Source organism: Blennius ocellaris, assembly GCF_963422515.1.
Source record: "Blennius ocellaris genome assembly, chromosome: 5".
Lineage (NCBI taxonomy): Eukaryota > Metazoa > Chordata > Actinopteri > Blenniiformes > Blenniidae > Blennius > Blennius ocellaris.
In genome coordinates, this window is record NC_137654.1 from 2,513,832 (window position 1) to 2,532,811 (window position 18,980).

Below are 18,980 nucleotides of genomic sequence, written 5' to 3' on the forward strand. Positions count from 1 at the left end.
TGTTTAATGTATCAATTAAATAAGTCATTAAAAATTAAGTTGGCGAAAGTTGAACCTGCAGCTTTTCAGACAAATTTCTACTTTTAAACAGCGAATGAGAAGAGAAGTGACAGAGTGAATGAGAAGAGAAGTGACAGAGTTAATAATCATGGACTCACGTCTGGTCTTCATCTGAACATGTGGGAGGAGAAACACCACAACAACTTTGTTTAACAGTCATCTGTTCATATCCCTCTGAGGAGAGTCACACAATCCTTATACATTTTTATTGGAGTGGATCCATTTAAAACACACACACACACACACACACACACACACACACACACACACACACACACACACACACACAGGAGAGTAACAGACAGAAATCAAAGATTTAATTGTAATTATTTAGAGAAAAGGAAACATACAGCTCAGGGCTCAATGTTATTTTTTTTGGCATAAACATATTATTACAGTTTATTTATTTGTTTGGTGATTTAGTTTCTGTTTCTGGGTTGTTTGGGGACAAGCGCCCTCTGCTGGACGGCCGCCACCGGTGCTTGTCTTTATCACGTGACCTCACGATTCTACTCGTGTCTGTCTATTCAGACTGTCGAGCTACATCGGCGCATTTATCTATGGTGTTTACATCTATGATATGCATATCTCTGTGGGTATATGTCCAATGTCTATGTGTGTACATCTAAATCAGAGTTCTACGGTGTGTACGTCTACGAAGAGTTCTAGGGTGTGTACGTCTATGACAGAGGAGGCGGGACACGGAGGACAACCTGCCGTCCGTCCAGCACCAGCTCGTCACCGAGAGGACGAAAACACCTCCGCGGCTGCTGAACGACACATTTCCTGCGCCGAGGAGCCACAATGCGAGGGAGTTGATCCGTGAGGAACAACTTCATCCACGGTGAGTGTCCCGCCCGCTGGATTAGCATTAGCATTAGCGTTAGCGTTAGCTCCAGAGCTCCTTTCCCCCGGTGGAGGTGAGTGAGCTTGTAAGCGAGCCTCCGTCAGCCGTCGAAGTAAAACTACAACAAACTGGCGACAGCAACACAAAGAAACATTATTATTTTAGGTTTAAAAGGGTTCGGAGACCAGGTAGCGTCACATTGGGACATGTCGCTGGGTTATCTAACAAACTGCGAGCAGATTAGTGTTTACAGTGTGACGTCATGAAGTTTGAGATTAGATTAGATTTTTAACACAAAGAGGAATATTCCAGGTCAACTGTGTGTGTGACGTCAAAGCCGAGCCCTGTCCTGTATGTCCCCCTGGTCCCTGTCCTGTATGTCCCCCTGGTCCCTGTCCTGTAGGTCCCCCCTGGTCCCTGTCCTGTAGGTCCCCCCTGGTCCCTGTCCTGTATGTCACCCCTGGTCCCTGTCCTGTAGGTCCCCCTGGTCCCTGTCCTGTATGTCCCCCCTGGTCTCTGTCCTGTTGGTCCCCCCTGGTCCCTGTCCTGTATGTCACCCCTGGTCCCTGTCCTGTAGGTCCCCCTGGTCCCTGCCCTGTATGTCCCCCCTGGTCCCTGTCCTGTATGTCCCCCTGGTCCCTGTCCTGTTGGTCCCCCCTGGTCCCTGTCCTGTATGTCACCCCTGGTCCCTGTCCTGTATATCCCCCTGGTCCCTGTCCTGTAGGTCCCCCTGGTCCCTGTCCTGTAGGTCCCCCCTGGTCCCTGTCCTGTAGGTCCCCCTGGTCCCTGTCCTGTTGGTCCCCCCTGGTCCCTGTCCTGTTGGTCCCCCCTGGTCCCTGTCCTGTATGTCACCCCTGGTCCCTGTCCTGTAGGTCCCCCTGGTCCCTGTCCTGTTTGTCCCCCCTGGTCCCTGTCCTGTAGGTCCCCCCTGGTCCCTGTCCTGTATGTCCCCCTGGTCCCTGTCCTGTATGTCCCCCTGGTCCCTGTCCTGTAGGTCCCCCTGGTCCCTGTCCTGTTGGTCCCCCCTGGTCCCTGTCCTGTATATCCCCCTGGTCCCTGTCCTGTAGGTCCCCCTGGTCCCTGTCCTGTAGGTCCCCCTGGTCCCTGTCCTGTATGTCACCCCTGGTCCCTGTCCTGTAGGTCCCCCTGGTCCCTGTCCTGTTTGTCCCCCCTGGTCCCTGTCCTGTAGGTCCCCCCTGGTCCCTGTCCTGTAGGTCCCCCTGGTCCCTGTCCTGTAGGTCCCCCTGGTCCCTGTCCTGTTGGTCCCCCCTGGTCCCTGTCCTGTATGTCACCCCTGGTCCCTGTCCTGTAGGTCCCCCTGGTCCCTGTCCTGTATGTCCCCCCTGGTCTCTGTCCTGTTGGTCCCCCCTGGTCCCTGTCCTGTATGTCACCCCTGGTCCCTGTCCTGTAGGTCCCCCTGGTCCCTGCCCTGTATGTCCCCCCTGGTCCCTGTCCTGTATGTCCCCCTGGTCCCTGTCCTGTTGGTCCCCCCTGGTCCCTGTCCTGTATGTCACCCCTGGTCCCTGTCCTGTATATCCCCCTGGTCCCTGTCCTGTAGGTCCCCCTGGTCCCTGTCCTGTTGGTCCCCCCTGGTCCCTGTCCTGTAGGTCCCCCCTGGTCCCTGTCCTGTAGGTCCCCCTGGTCCCTGTCCTGTTGGTCCCCCCTGGTCCCTGTCCTGTTGGTCCCCCCTAGTCCCTGTCCTGTATGTCACCCCTGGTCCCTGTCCTGTAGGTCCCCCTGGTCCCTGTCCTGTATGTCCCCCCTGGTCCCTGTCCTGTTGGTCCCCCCTGGTCCCTGTCCTGTATGTCCCCCCTGGTCCCTGTCCTGTAGGTCCCCCCTGGTCCCTGTCCTGTAGGTCCCCCCTGGTCCCTGTCCTGTATATCCCCCTGGTCCCTGTCCTGTTGGTCCCCCCTGGTCCCTGTCCTGTATATCCCCCCTGGTCCCTGTCCTGTATATCCCCCTGGTCCCTGTCCTGTAGGTTCCCCCTGGTCCCTGTCCTGTAGGTCCCCCCTGGTCCCTGTCCTGTTGGTCCCCCCTGGTCCCTGTCCTGTAGGTTCCCCCTGGTCCCTGTCCTGTAGGTCCCCCCTGGTCCCTGTCCTGTTGGTCCCCCCTGGTCCCTGTCCTGTATGTCCCCCCTGGTCCCTGTCCTGTAGGTCCCCCTGGTCCCTGTCCTGTATGTCCCCCCTGGTCCCTGTCCTGCAGGTCCCCCCTGGTCCCTGTCCTGTAGGTCCCCCCTGGTCCCTGTCCTGTTGGTCCCCCCTGGTCCCTGTCCTGTATGTCCCCCCTGGTCCCTGTCCTGTAGGTCCCCCTGGTCCCTGTCCTGTATGTCCCCCCTGGTCCCTGTCCTGCAGGTCCCCCCTGGTCCCTGTAATACAGATCCAGGGAGTCGTACCAGCAATACAACTGCTACTTCTAGTGGACACACTGGTTTGGTGCAGTGGAGTGAACTGATCAATATCTCCTGATATTGATTTGAGGTGAACTGATCAATATCTCCTGATATTGATTGCAAAGTGAAGGGAAGGTTGGACTTCAGGAGAAGTTCAAGCTCCTCCTGCGTTCCTCTGTGGGTCAAGATGTTCTGTTCCCTGTGAAGGACATGAAGTAGCATTGATGCTAACGTGTCTGTAGCTGTCAGTGTCTGCTGCTGCTTTCCCTGCTGACGACTTCAGTTTCAGTATTCATAGTGAAACTGCACAACCAGCAGTGGAGCAACCAGGAAAGTAGCTGTTTTTATGAAAAAGTAAATGTTTGTGATGTCCTCTGATCCTGCATGACAGCGTTCTGGAAGCTTTATGCACATCCACAGTTCTTGACCTGCGTCGTGTTTCATCATTGAGGAACGTGTCACTCAAAGTGACCTTCTTCTTTGTGTCAGTTAAAGAAGAACTAGACATTAGAAGGAGCAGCGGTGAGGATGAGGACCGGCGGTGAGGATTGAGGAGCGGCGGTGAGGATTGAGGAGCGGCGGTGAGGATTGAGGAGCGGCGGTGAGGCTTGAGGAGCGGCGGTGAGGCTTGAGGAGCAGCGGTGAGGATGAGGACCGGCGGTGAGGCTTGAGGAGCAGCGGTGAGGCTTGAGGAGCAGCGGTGAGGATGAGGACCGGCGGTGAGGCTTGAGGACCGGCGGTGAGGCTTGAGGAGCGGCGGTGAGGATGGAGGAGCGGCGGTGAGGATTGAGGAGCGGCGGTGAGGGTTGAGGAGCGGCGGTGAGGGTTGAGGAGCGGCGGTGAGGTTTGAGGAGCGGCGGTGAGGATTGAGGAGCGGCGGTGAGGATTGAGGAGCGGCGGTGAGGGTTGAGGAGCGGCGGTGAGGATTGAGGAGCGGCGGTGAGGGTTGAGGAGCGGCGGTGAGGATTGAGGAGCAGTAGTGAGGATGAGGACCGGCGGCCCGCCACCACCAAATCACTGTAGAGGAAACACCAGCAGCGCAGTGTTGCTGGTGTCATGGGACCGGGACCGTGACCAGGACCGGGACCGGGACCGTGACAGGGACCGGGACCGGGACCGTGACAGGGACCGTGACTGGGACCATGACTGGGACTGGGACCGGGACCGTGACTGGGACCAGGACCGGGACCAGGACCGGCTGAGATTCAGTCTCTGAAGCAACGTGGACCAACGTGCAAAACGCATGTTAAGAGAACGGCTGGTCCAGATCAGAGGTTGTAAAGAACAACAGAGGGCTCCCCTGACCCTGACCCTGGACCCTGGACCCTGACCCTGACCCTGACCCTGACCCTGGACCCTGACCCTGGACCCTGGACCCTGACCCTGACCCTGACCCTGGACCCTGACCCTGGACCCTGACCCTGACCCTGGACCCTGACCCTGGACCCTGACCCCCCACCCCCCAAATGGACTAACAGAAAGCCGTCCCCTCTGACTCTGGATCTGCAGGTCTCTTCTTATTCAAAGTCTTTCCTTTCCACAGACACTTAAAGTTGCTCATGCTCTGTGTTGGTTTCAGTGCATAAGAAGTACTGTTGTCCTTTGTCCATCTCCATAAGAAGTACTGTTGTCCTTTGTCCATCTCCATAAGAAGTACTGTTGTCCTTTGTCCATCTCCATGTGCAGTGCAATGTCTCTGATTTTCCCACGATCCAACAACAACCCATTTCACGGCAAGAAGGAAAAGAGAATGTTTGCTGAAGTATGTTCGTCGCCATTGAAGCATTTCGTGACGGCAAAGAAGAAGATCAACGGGATCTTCGAGCAGCTCGGGGCCTACATCAAGGAGAGCGCTTCCTTCTTGGAAGGTACCGGCACTTTGTCTACGGTCTGAAGGCTCACTGGTTCTATGGAAGCAATGCTGTTAGACTTGTGACGGTCATCTGTGTTAATGTAAACGTCAGTGGGCCTCCTGCCGCCAGCACGGACTTTATTCTTCTCCATAAAAAGGAATTCCACTCTTCTTTGTGTTTGGCAGTATGGGCCAGTGTAGAAATAGCTAGAAGAAGCAATGAGCTGTTGGAGAAAATAGCAGCATCTCCCATCATGGAGCTTTGAACCTCGCAGACCCTGTTTGTGTGGGAACATCCCTTGACCACCCGTCGTCCTAGCGCTTACATCGTGTGATGGTTTCCACTGGTCAGACACTCACAAGAATGAAGAGCTTGATCCGGTCACCACCGAGGAGCAGGTCCAGGAGGTCCAGGGCTACCTGGCCAAGGTGTCGGGGATCGGAGAGGTGCTCGCCAGACGCCATATGAAGGTGGTCTTCTTTGGAAGGTAGGTGCAATTTCACTGAATAATCATTACATTTCACTGCAGTAGAATTCTTTGTCAGGTTCAAGGAGCATCAAAAAGGCTCCGAGACATTTCTTTGTGATATGTAGCGTCGGTGTGTACAGCCTGGGTTCCTGCCCTCGCTGGCTTACTGGTGGGCCAGAGGTTGCTGATCAATGTGTTCTATTCCACAGGACCAGCAATGGGAAGAGCTCGGTCATTAATGCCATGCTCTGTGACAAAGTGCTGCCGTCGGGGATCGGACACACAACCAACTGCTTCCTGAGAGTGGAAGGAACTGATGGCCATGAAGCCTTCCTCCTCACTGAAGGGTCTGAGGAACGCAAGAGCATCAAGGTCAGCATGAGAGGATGAGAGGACTGATGAGAGGACTGATGAGTGGGCTGACGCCCTGATGAGAGGACTGACGAGAGGACTGATGGCCTGATGAGAGGACTGACGAGAGGACTGATGGACTGATGAGAGGACTGACGAGAGGACTGACGAGAGGACTGACGAGAGGACTGACGGCCTGATGAGAAGACTGACGAGAGGACTGACGAGAGGACTGACGAGAGGACTGACGAGAGGACTGATGGCCTGATGAGAGGACTGATGAGAGGACTGACGGCCTGATGAGAGGACTGATGAGAGGACTGACGGCCTGATGAGAGGACTGATGAGAGGACTGACGGCCTGACGAGAGGACTGATGAGAGGACTGACGGCCTGATGAGAGGACTGACGAGAAGACTGACGAGAGGACTGACGAGAGGACTGACGAGAGGACTGACGGCCTGACGAGAGGACTGACGGCCTGACGAGAGGACTGACGAGAGGACTGACGAGAGGACTGACGAGAGGACTGACGAGAGGACTGACGAGAGGACTGACGAGAGGACTGACGGCCTGATGAGAGGACTGACGAGAGGACTGACGGCCTGACGAGAGGACTGACGAGAGGACTGACGAGAGGACTGACGAGAGGACTGACGCCCTGATGAGAGGACTGACGAGAGGACTGACGCCCTGACGAGAGGACTGACGAGAGGACTGACGAGAGGACTGACGCCCTGACGAGAGGACTGACGAGAGGACTGACGCCCTGACGAGAGGACTGACGAGAGGACTGACGAGAGGACTGACGAGAGGACTGACGAGAGGACTGACGAGAGGACTGACGAGAGGACTGACGAGAGGACTGACGGCCTGATGAGAGGACTGACGAGAGGACTGACGGCCTGACGAGAGGACTGACGAGAGGACTGACGAGAGGACTGACGAGAGGACTGACGAGAGGACTGACGAGAGGACTGACGAGAGGACTGACGGCCTGATGAGAGGACTGACGAGAGGACTGACGAGAGGACTGACGAGAGGACTGACGAGAGGACTGATGGCCTGATGAGAGGACTGACGAGAGGACTGACGAGAGGACTGACGAGAGGACTGATGGCCTGATGAGAGGACTGACGAGAGGACTGATGGCCTGACGAGAGGACTGACGAGAGGACTGACGAGAGGACTGACGAGAGGACTGATGGCCTGATGAGAGGACTGATGAGAGGACTGATGAGAGGACTGACGAGAGGACTGATGGCCTGATGAGAGGACTGACGAGAGGACTGATGGCCTGATGAGAGGACTGATGAGAGGACTGATGAGAGGACTGACGCCCTGACGAGAGGACTGACGAGAGGACTGACGAGAGGACTGATGGCCTGATGAGAGGACTGATGAGAGGACTGATGAGGACCTAGTTCTAACTGGCCTGTGGTGTTTGTGTTGCAGACGGTGAACCAGCTGGCCCACGCTCTGCATCAGGATGAACATCTGGATGCTGGCAGTTTGGTCTGTGTCATGTGGCCTAAAGCAAAGTGCGCCCTGCTGCGGGACGACCTGGTGCTGGTGGACAGGTCCTGGACTCTGTGTCTCTGTGTCTCTGTGTCTCTGTGTCTCTGTCAACGTTTTACTTTCCAAACCATGTCTGCTGGTTTGTACCACCCTGAGTGTAGGAGGCTACGTTCTAATGTCTGTCTCTCTCTCTCGCTCTCTCTCTCTCTGTCTGTCTCTCTCTCTGTCTGTCTGTCTCTCTCTCTCTCTCTCTCTCTCTCTCTCTCTCTCTGTCCATTCTGGTCTTCAATGGGTTCAAATCTACAACATTGAATGTCTGCTCTGTGCATTTCAGGATGTAATATTCTTATAAATCCGTAAGAAAGACTATTCTATTATAACATCAATGCTGATTTTGATGATTTGTTCGACACTAAATTTTTCCTTTTTGTTGGACTTTTTCTAACTTGACTTCACTGTTATGGAAGGAGTTGACTGAAGTGAGACAAATGTTTGTCCTCTCAGCTGCTGTCCTGTCTCACAGTGTCCTGTGTGTTGGATACAGTCCAGGTATCGATGTGACCACCGAGCTGGACAGCTGGATCGACAAGTTCTGCCTGGACGCTGACGTCTTCGTCCTGGTGGCCAACTCTGAGTCCACCTTGATGCAGACGGTGAGGCCCTCAGGCGGCCCTCCTCATTCTGTCCGAGGGAATTCTGCCTCTTCTTCATCTGTTCTCATCCTGCAGGAGAAATCCTTCTTTCACAAAGTCAACGAGAGGCTGTCCAGTCCCAACATCTTCATCCTGAACAACCGCTGGGACGCTTCGGCCTCAGAGCCCGAGTACATGGAGGAGGTCAGTCCGCTCACTTCCTGTTTCCCTCAACTGCTCACGTGGACATGATTGAGGCCATCGTTTCCTTTTTCATGTGGGGTTCACAGTCATCACAAGCCTGAGAGGGTTTGGGAAATGCAGATGCCATAATCAACAACTGGGGTCGATAGGATTATTTTCAAATATGATTAATTACCGTCAGTCGTGATATTTCAGTCGTGTAGGAGACGAACACCTCTGGTGTCATGGCAAATATGGTCTGCACCCAAAATGGCTCTGCTTTTAGCTGCTGAGCAAGGAATTGTGGGGCAGCATGAGCTGGTCTCCTTTAGTAAAGGAAGCATCAGTGTTTCCTAGGTTAAAGGAAGCATCATTGTTTCCTAGGCTAAAGGAAGCATCAGTGTTTCCTAGGCTAAAGGAGGCTCCAGAGGAAGCATCAGTATTTCCTAGGCTAAAGGAAGCATCAGTGTTTCCTAGGCTAAAGGAGGCTCCAGAGGAAGCATCAGTATTTCCTAGGCTAAAGGAAGCATCAGTGTTTCCTAGGTTTAAGGAAGCATCAGTGTTTCCTAGGCTAAAGGAGGCTCCAGAGGAAGCATCAGTATTTCCTAGGCTAAAGGAAGCATCAGTGTTTCCTAGGCTAAAGGAGGCTCCAGAGGAAGCATCAGTATTTCCTAGGCTAAAGGAAGCATCAGTGTTTCCTAGGTTTAAGGAGGCATCAGTGTTTCCTAGGCTAAAGGAGGCTCCAGAGGAAGCATCAGTATTTCCTAGGCTAAAGGAAGCATCAGTATTTCCTAGGTTAAAGGAGGCATCAGTGTTTCCTAGGTTTAAGGAAGCATCAGTGTTTCCTAGGCTAAAGGAGGCTCCAGAGGAAGCATCAGTATTTCCTAGGCTAAAGGAAGCATCAGTGTTTCCTAGGTTTAAGGAAGCATCAGTGTTTCCTAGGTTTAAGGAAGCATCAGTGTTTCCTAGGCTAAAGGAGGCTCTAAAGGAAGCGTTGAGCCTCATTTCCTAACCTCCTTTCTAACCCTCAACCTCTGGTATCACTAATCATTTTTCAAACTTTGATCCATGAAACCTCAGTACTTGATGAAATGATATTTTGCAGTGGGTGCAGAACTGCTCCAACAAGTCACTATAATGTGATTTTCCCTCCCACAACCAGACTCGTATAGCCTCAAACCAACATCACGATATGTTGAACAGTTCAGCTCCATAACGATAAATGGACGATAGCTTATAATAATTTGAGCTCATATTTATATACAGTGAATTCCATTGATGTAACGATGACTAATCTGAAAACTGCAGGTTTCTTGGATCTGTACGCTCTTTAAAGCACCACATTGTGTATATTCCATGTTCCAGTCCTCCTCTGCTCATGTGGATAAGAATGTGGCTCATCCAGTAGAAACACTCACAACTAGTGACATTCTGAGCTCCTCCACCTCTCATGATGGTGGTTCTCAGCTCCTCCACCTCTCATGATGGTGGTTCTCACCTCCTCCACCTCTCATGATGGTGGTTCTCAGCTCCTCCACCTCTCATGATGGTGGTTCTCAGCTCCTCCACCCTCATGGAGACTGCAGCCCAGCCCACAGCCGCCTCCTCCACCCCCTGGGTGACGTAGTCAGCAGCTCAGCTGGTAGTTGTAGTAATGTACTGACACATCTCTGCGCCTCGTTAGTCTTTTATTGTGGGAATAGCAGCAGGTTTCAAGATGAGCTTCTGAGGAAGTCCAGTTTCAAAGTACCGTAGTTCTGGAAGCTTCTTTGGTGAAGAGTCGCTCACAAACAAACATTGTTTGTGGAAAACAACAACAAGTCCAGACACATTGGCCACTGTGCTTCTTCTTCCACAAGACAAATAGTGAGGAACCATACTGGTACCTGAAAACACATTTTCTCCAGTGGACATGAAGGTGAAAACACATTTTCTCCAGTGGACATGAAGGTGAAAACACATTTTCTCCAGTGGACATGATGGTGAAAACACATTTTCTCCAGTGGACATGAAGGTGAAAACACATTTTCTCCAGTGGACATGAAGGTGAAAACACATTTTCTCCAGTGGACATGAAGGTGAAAACACATTTTCTCCAGTGGACATGAAGGTGAAAACACATTTTCTCCAAGTGGACATGAAGGTGAAAACACATTTTCTCCAGTGGACATGAAGGTGAAAACACATTTTCTCCAGTGGACATGATGGTGAAAACACATTTTCTCCAGTGGACATGAAGGTGAAAACACATTTTCTCCAGTGGACATGAAGGTGAAAACACATTTTCTCCAGTGGACATGATGGTGAAAACACATTTTCTCCAGTGGACATGAAGGTGAAAACACATTTTCTCCAGTGGACATGAAGGTGAAAACACATTTTCTCCAGTGGACATGAAGGTGAAAACACATTTTCTCCAGTGGACATGAAGGTGAAAACACATTTTCTCCAGTGGACATGATGGTGAAAACACATTTTCTCCAGTGGACATGATGGTGAAAACACATTTTCTCCAGTGGACATGAAGGTGAAAACACATTTTCTCCAGTGGACATGATGGTGAAAACACATTTTCTCCAGTGGACATGAAGGTGAAAACACATTTTCTCCAGTGGACATGAAGGTGAAAACACATTTTCTCCAGTGGACATGAAGGTGAAAACACATTTTCTCCAGTGGACATGAAGGTGAAAACACATTTTCTCCAAGTGGACATGAAGGTGAAAACACATTTTCTCCAGTGGACATGAAGGTGAAAACACATTTTCTCCAGTGGACATGATGGTGAAAACACATTTTCTCCAGTGGACATGAAGGTGAAAACACATTTTCTCCAGTGGACATGATGGTGAAAACACATTTTCTCCAGTGGACATGAAGGTGAAAACACATTTTCTCCAGTGGACATGAAGGTGAAAACACATTTTCTCCAGTGGACATGATGGTGAAAACACATTTTCTCCAGTGGACATGAAGGTGAAAACACATTTTCTCCAGTGGACATGAAGGTGAAAACACATTTTCTCCAGTGGACATGAAGGTGAAAACACATTTTCTCCAGTGGACATGAAGGTGAAAACACATTTTCTCCAGTGGACATGAAGGTGAAAACACATTTTCTCCAGTGGACATGAAGGTGAAAACAGATGTGGAACAACAAAAACAGCAGTTCAATGTGAAGCAGCAGAGACTGAGATGTGGGCGTGTCTTGTTTAGGTTTCTCCTCATGTCAATCTTCCTGGAGGCGGGGCTTCTCCAGCTCTGTGACGTCATCAAATAGAATCAAGGTGTTGAGCTCCCCCACCAGGTAGAACAGAGAAAGATCACTGTGAACTCAAGCTGGAGGGAATCAATGAAAAAAACACTTTGGGGATTATATGAACCCCAAATAGAACTTTTATCATGTTTAAAGACCAGAAAAGTCCATTTAGTAGAATATGGTCCTTTAACTAACTGACGGGTTTTCTTTTCTGATGCCTCTATTCTTTGTCATCCTGTGGTATATTGTTCTGTGACTCACCTTGTCTTATTGTTATGGGGGACATTTTTTACATCAGCCTGTCTCGGGACAACAGATGAAATTAGCCTGTGGCATATTTACACATGTTATCTGTTCATCAGTATGTCCTGTGTCTATATCGATCAATAAATGGAATTAAATGAAACGACTCCACTGCACAAAACCAGTGTGTACACTAGATGTTAGCAGTTGTATTGCTGGTACGACTCCCTGGACCTTTATTACCACTTTAAAGGACTGTAAAACTACACTGTCTGAAAATAAATGAAGAAAATACAAAGTTAGTTTGAACTTTTAGTTAAGATGTGTTGAAGAGCTGATGAGGTCCGATGACTTGAGATGAGAAGGACTGAGAGGATTCTACCGTGACTTGGTCTGTATTACACCTGAAAACAGGGGATTTCTCCACAGTTACATGAAAAAAGACCTTCTAACTTCATTCTCCTGAAAGAAGTTACATATTTTGAGTGTAAAAGGACTTTTCATATCCAGCCTAGCGGACGGCGTGTGGCCACACGGCGCTCCGCCCGTGATGGAGGCATGGCAGAGTGGCTGGCGTCTCTGCCTCTGATTCTAAATATGGAGGATTTGCTTCCAAGGCTTCTCAAGCCGTTCACTTCAGCCCCCCAGCAGCTTCTGAAGCTCCTCCATCACCTCCTCTCTCATCTCTGTTCCACACTGGATGGGTGGAGTCACGTCTCCCACACAGTACAGCGTCTTAAAGGGACAGGCCACCTACACACTCAATACCCACCTTTCTTTTCTTTTTTTCTTAAACACCGACTAGACCAGTGGTTCTCAATTATTTTCTGTCATGCCCCCCCTAGAGGACAGAATTTTTTTCAGGGCCCCCCCCCCCCCCGAATTGTACTACCATTGAGAACCTGATAATATGTATTTATTTATCTGTATAAACCACTGTATGAGTTTCTGCACCAGCATTCTGCATACAATCGCCTGATTATCAAAATAAATCTCTATGGTGTGAGGTTTTATACACCTTGCGATGTGGTGGGCAACTTTGTAAGAGGCTAACAGGCTTTTTGTTTACTGATGCCGCGCTGACACAATGACCGGCTTGTTGGCCATACTCATGGAGTTTACCATGAAAAAACTCCAGTGGCTTACTGACATAACTGGTGTATGGTCTCCAGGTGTATGGTGCATGGTCTCCAGGTGTATGGTCTCCAGGTGTATGGTGTATGGTCTCCAGGTGTATGGTGTATGGTCTCCAGGTGTATGGTGCATGGTCTCCAGGTGTATGGTGTATGGTCTCCAGGTGTATGGTGTATGGTCTCCAGGTGTATGGTGTATGGTCTCCAGGTGTATGGTCTCCAGGTGTATGGTGTTTGGTCTCCAGGTGTATGGTGTATGGTCTCCAGGTGTATGGTGTATGGTCTCCAGGTGTATGGTCTCCAGGTGTATGGTGTATGGTCTCCAGGTGTATGGTGTATGGTCTCCAGGTGTATGGTGTATGGTCTCCAGGTGTATGGTGTATGGTCTCCAGGTGTATGGTGTATGGTCTCCAGGTGTATGGTCTCCAGGTGTATGGTGTATGGTCTCCAGGTGTATGGTGTATGGTCTCCAGGTGTCGTCTTCATTTATTTGGTTTCATGCTCCGCTGCCAGAGTTTTTAGGCATAAAACACAAACGGGTGTTTCCTGGTTTCCGACGTGTTCACGGTAAACCCAAGGGCGACGTAGCATCATCATATCTCCTGCTCTTACTAGCTTTATGTTTACTCTCACCTGTTTTCTTTTCCTCTGACGCCTCATCCTTTCTTCTTTTCACTCCTGTCAGAAACTTCTCCACCTCTCCTCCTCCTCCTCCTCCAGCTCTGTACACCGGTGTTCATGTGTAGTACTTCTTCTACTCTACTGGTTGAACAGGCAGCCTGTTGATTAGTGTGAGCACTGCTGCCACCTAGTGGCTGGAGGCACTTTTTTTATTGTTCAAGCATGAATAAAGACACTAATACTGAAAGTCGCGCCCGCCTCGCGCCCCCCCTGACACCCCACCACGCCCCCCCAGGGGGACGCGCCCCACCATTTGAGAAGCACTGGACTATACCAACATGGGCAAAATGACATGGGGAAGTTTCCTAAATTCCGGTATGGGTAGGTTTTTGGTTTATTGCACAGGCCTACTGACTCTTACTGCAAATAGTGCTTTTATGTCCACCTGTTCACTGCATTGTGTGGGAATCAGAAATACCTAGTGGACATTACTCCGTCCCGTTTGGCTCAGCTGGGCTGGCGCAGTCCCGACGCGTCAGCCAGCTCCCCCTGCAGCGCCCCGGGTCCGAGGAAGCCCAGCGGGGCAGCACCTGTATGGATGCAGGCAGCGCGTGGCTCCTCGTTGTCCATGCTTTTATACCCACCTGTGTAACTGCAGACATGTGGGCGTGGCAGTTGTTCTTCTGTGTTAACTGTTCATGTGTCTCTGATGTTCAATTAGTTATTAGAACGGTTTCCCAGCATCACCTTTAAGTGTCTCCAAAGCATCAGCGTGTAGAAACCAGGGCCAGCCAGACTGTGTCCTCATTCATTTCACCGTTGATGCAGTTGAACTTTGCCGTGAAAAACAATGTGCCCCTCATGTCCAATCAACGATAGGAGGCAGGACCGTAGAATAGAGCAGCGCCGTCAAGATGTGGCCTGTGGACTTGTTGGATCACATATCAGGCCATACAATGGAGACAACCAGAGTTTCATGGAAGAGAATAGAAGTCAGAAAATAGAATCAAATCTAAGTCAGAATCATACGCAAACATAATTGCAAGTAAACGGCTATTTATCATGTGGTCATTGAACATATCCAGTCAGTATTCACACACAAAATGTATTATGTATTGTCTGTGGTATTGTATTGAGCGTATTTGACAGAAACTACAGCCCCTGTCCCATTTGTTGGTTTCTCTGCATTGTGTCCACTGTGGCTGTGTTTTGAAGTGTTGTTCGTCTGGCAGGTCCGCAGGCAGCATATGGACCGTTGCTCCACCTTCCTGGTGGAGGAGCTGGGCGTGGTGGACCGAGGACAAGCCAGTGATCGCATCTTCTTTGTCTCTGCTAAAGAAGTCCTCCAGGCTCGTGTGCAGAAGGCTCAAGGGATGCCTGAAGCAGGTCAACTATCATCATTTATACATGTATTCTAATGCATTGGCAAATCTGGTTTATGTCACGACACAAATCCAGCAGCAATTGAGGCTGTAAGCAGCGTTGAGCCGAGGCACGTCACGATGTGTGGCAGTTGGAGGTTTGTGTGTGGACGCCTCGCCTCCTGTATCCAGCAGGTAGAGAGCTTTTCCACAGATGATGGTCTTCCACACCTCACAGCTGAGCTGGGCTTTTACAATTTCCCCACTCTGGGGCCGTGTTAAAATACCTGTTTTCGTGCTTCTAAAATGTGGCCTCGTGTGGAAAAACGCTGGGTTTACGTCAACCAGCGTTGTTGTGTGGACGGCCCTGAGTTAGCCCACATTTCCACGGCAGTCTGACGCACACCAAACCTTCACACGCGCCACATTCTGACGTGTGTCGGTGTGCAAGGACGTAGGACGGCTTGGTTAGCTGTGCCAGCCAGGCCCTCTCTGACCTTTCAGTGGATTTTAGCCAGTTGGGTCTCTTAATGTTTGACACAACTCATCACATTGTGCTTAATTTCCCCCACATCAATTCTATACAAAGTAATACACATTTAAATGTACACCCTACTAATGTGAATCATCCAAACAAAGCAAACAAGGAACGCTGATTTCAAAATGAAAATGCTGTATTTGTTCATGCAGACGTAAATAGTCCCAATAATGAAACGCAGGTGAAAAATGCAGTTCAGTTCATCAAAAAGATCAATTACTCCCGACGGGAAAAGAGAAAACTTGAGGAGTAAAAGAAATAGTTCAGGAGCAAGTTGAGGAAAGTTCATCAACAACTTCTACCAGAGCAGAGCTGTTTGAACACCATGGATTGATTTAGCCAGTCAGTCTCCTGCTCCACAGGGGGCGCTGTGTCGGTGGAGCTGCAGCGGCTGGATGGATGTGTGTGGAAGCCGGCCCAGAGGAACCCACCGCCGGACGCCATCTTTAACGAGCGCAGCTCCGCCACCTCCGCTTCTCCCTGCGGTCCCTCCACTGCCACTGGGCAGACGTTCTAGAACAACCACTTTGCTCGGCGCAGCAGTCATGAGCACGGGGGGCGTGGCCAGGCTGGCGTCACACCAGCAACTCTTTCATTTGGGTGTAAAGTTCTCCACCCAGTCCCAGTCTTCTTTCAGCGCCGGCTTTATTAGAAGTCTTTGTGGTTTGTCTGACCCAGGTCTGGGAGTTTCACTTCCTCAACACACCTCGTCCTCTCTGGGCCTTGCTGGTTCCCCTTGCAGCCCCAGGCCTCCAACACTGCACACTGTCCTGCCTTGGTCACCCTGCTGGCCAGGTGCCCCCCCCCCCCCCCCCCCTCGTCCCACCTGAGGTCCACGGAAGAGCTTTTAATGTCAATTAGACTGGAGAAGCTCAGATTTCCTTTTAATGATCACTGAAGTCATTTGGAAACACTTGGAGAGTTCTCCTAAGTTACACTGACTCTCTGATGCTCTGACTGATGCTCTGACTCAGCCCCCCCCCCCCCCCCCCCTTTTGTTTGTCTGTCATGTATCATTTAAATGTACGTTGTGTCATTGATATGTTCTTGAGGGTGTTGCACTGATAACTGCTCTCCTGTGGGAGGAAGGAAACACCAAACAAAGTGAAGTGTTTTGTTGCTGCATCCCACGGTATTTTGTGTAACCTGTGAAACTGCTTCCCAACAAAAGTATCAAAACAATCTTTCACCATTGATGAACATGTTTCTGATGACATTGGTGTCTGTTTCAGGTGGAGCTCTCGCAGAAGGCTTTCAGGCCAGAATGTTTGAATTTCAGAACTTTGAGAGGAGATTTGAGGTGAGCTCTTCTATTCATTTTGACGAAACCTTTATTTTTAACACGTGGACACAGGTCCTCCAGCTGTGCCTCCGTCACCCGACAGTAGTGAGGACCCGTGCTGTGTTGTGTTTAGGAGTGCATCTCCCAGTCGGCGGTGAAAACCAAGTTTGAGCAGCACACTGTGAGGGCCAAGCAGATCTCTGAAGCTCTGCGCCGCATCATGGACTCTGTGCACGTGGCTGCTCAGGAACAGAGGTGAGGCTGGAGGTAGAGGAGGCCCGGGGCCTCGTCGGGACCCTTGATTAATACTACAGGCTTTCACTCATTTGCTTGAAGTTTGAAATGTGGAGAGAAGCCACTAAATGGCTCCAGTCGTTGGTGGATGGACTCGCCCACGAGCAGGAAATCTTCTTTTAGAACTGGTGAAGATGTGCAGCACCTCTTGTTTCAGAAAGCTTTTCTCTGGGAGGATTTCTGAAGTTGGAATTCTCGACACTGGAACCATGTTTTCAGTGAGATAAAGAAAACTTTCGATCTACAAACAAACAATGAGAGTTGAGTTGTCGGTGTGAATCTGTCCAGATTGAGTGTCTTCCATCATGACTCACCTACACACTCCCTCCCTCCAGGCGGGGCTTCCAGCAGCAGCTCAACATCAGCTGACCTGATTGGTCACCTGATGTTGAGCTGCTCACACGGGAACAGCTTTTGAAACAGTCCAGTCAAAATGTTCTGCTAAAAGTTTTCATTATAAATGTGCCTGTTGGATCCACATAATAAACGTCTCTGGGCATTTTTGTTTCCAGCCTCTGGCCTCTGTCAGTCTGTTATCACAGACCACCCAGAGAAAACACACACACATTGGAGCTCTGCATGTTTGCTGGACGATAGACAGGAAGGACCTGATTTGTCACAAGCGTCACGTGTCGTTCAGGTCGACTGGTTTGTTCCTTGCTGCTCCACACTCTGCCTCCTCACCAACCGTTTGACTGAATTTCCTTCAGTTCTCTGGAAAACGTTTGTCACCAGACCTCCAATTTCACTTCCTGTGAACCTTTTAGTTTGAGTTTTTAATAATGTCCTTTTAGCTTCTGATTCTGGTCACGGTATAGTTCTTGTGGTTTTAGATTTAATTGGAGCTTTGGACCCAGTGGACCAGGACATTTTAATGTGGACAGAGCAGTGGACTGGGTCAGGTCCTACCTGGCAGACCAAACCTCTGCACCTGGGCCCGGAACCGTAATCAATAAATCAGTTAGTCCAACCATAAGAACGAGACACGTTTTGTGGCCTGGAACTGTTTCCTGTCACAATGTGGAAACACGCAGCAGCATGGACCTTTCCTCGCCTCTCGCCTGCAAACAGAGGCTTCACTCTGGAGCCCAACAGAGGAGAGAAGGCTCTCCTGGCTGATGGACAGTCTTTGTGGCCATGGAGGGGGGGGGGGGCTGCCAGCAGGGGGCGGGGCTGCCAGTGCACACACACTCGCACCTCGCATTTCTTTCATTTCATTTAGAGCTTCAATGCATTTATTTTAATATATTCTTTGGTCTTTGTAAAGGTGTTCTGTATTTGTCATTTCTAGGAAAGCACTGTGAATTACCCTGTGTTTGAATGGTCCTCTAGAAATAAATGTGCCTTGCTTTATGTGCTCCAGATGAGCAGTGGCGCCACCTGGAGGCCCCAATGGAAGCTGCACTAAGCTCCAAACTAGAGTGACAACAGTCCAGCTGACTGGTCATTACAGCATGAGGTGTCGTTTCAAGGTGGAGGAGCCCTGAAAGGAAACACTTGACACTGGACTCACCTGGGGACAACCTCCAGGTCCAGATCTGTGGCCTGGAGGTCAACGGCTTGACCCCAAAACGCCTGGAGGTCAACGGCTTGACCCCCAGAGGCCTGGAGGTCAACGGAACCATGGGAACCTCAATTAGCAAAAACACAACTCATGGTTTTTGGTGACACCAAAGTTCTGGTTATCTGTACTGGGTATTATTAGTTCATAGTTTGGTTATCTGTACTGGGTATTATTAGTTCATAGTGGGTCAGGGCTCTGGGTCATTTGGTCCAGTTCTCAGAACTCCCACCATGACTCTTGGCCTCAACACAGATCTGGACCTGGAGGTTGTCACCAGGTGAGTCCAGCTGGCCAGAACAAGTGTTTCCTTTCAGGGCTCCTCCACCTTGAAACGACACCTCATGCTGTAATGACCAGTCAGCTGGACTGTTGTCACTCTAGTTT

General features: G+C 50.5%; 1 protein-coding gene across 1 annotated transcript in view; it reads left to right on the plus strand.

The window, feature by feature from the left end:
* Nucleotides 1-772: 772 nt before the first annotated feature.
* The window catches only part of mfn2 (mitofusin 2), a 42,332-nt gene continuing 24,124 nt past the window's right edge, over nucleotides 773-18,980 (plus strand). Inside the window, exons 1-10 of the mRNA XM_080496423.1 lie at nucleotides 773-904; nucleotides 4,983-5,164; nucleotides 5,501-5,636; nucleotides 5,828-5,990; nucleotides 7,424-7,548; nucleotides 8,031-8,139; nucleotides 8,215-8,322; nucleotides 14,790-14,943; nucleotides 16,689-16,756; nucleotides 16,872-16,993. Of these exons, the coding sequence (XP_080352549.1) occupies nucleotides 4,987-5,164; nucleotides 5,501-5,636; nucleotides 5,828-5,990; nucleotides 7,424-7,548; nucleotides 8,031-8,139; nucleotides 8,215-8,322; nucleotides 14,790-14,943; nucleotides 16,689-16,756; nucleotides 16,872-16,993 (1,163 nt within the window). The 5' untranslated portion in view covers nucleotides 773-904; nucleotides 4,983-4,986. The remainder of the gene's footprint in view (nucleotides 905-4,982; nucleotides 5,165-5,500; nucleotides 5,637-5,827; nucleotides 5,991-7,423; nucleotides 7,549-8,030; nucleotides 8,140-8,214; nucleotides 8,323-14,789; nucleotides 14,944-16,688; nucleotides 16,757-16,871; nucleotides 16,994-18,980) is intronic.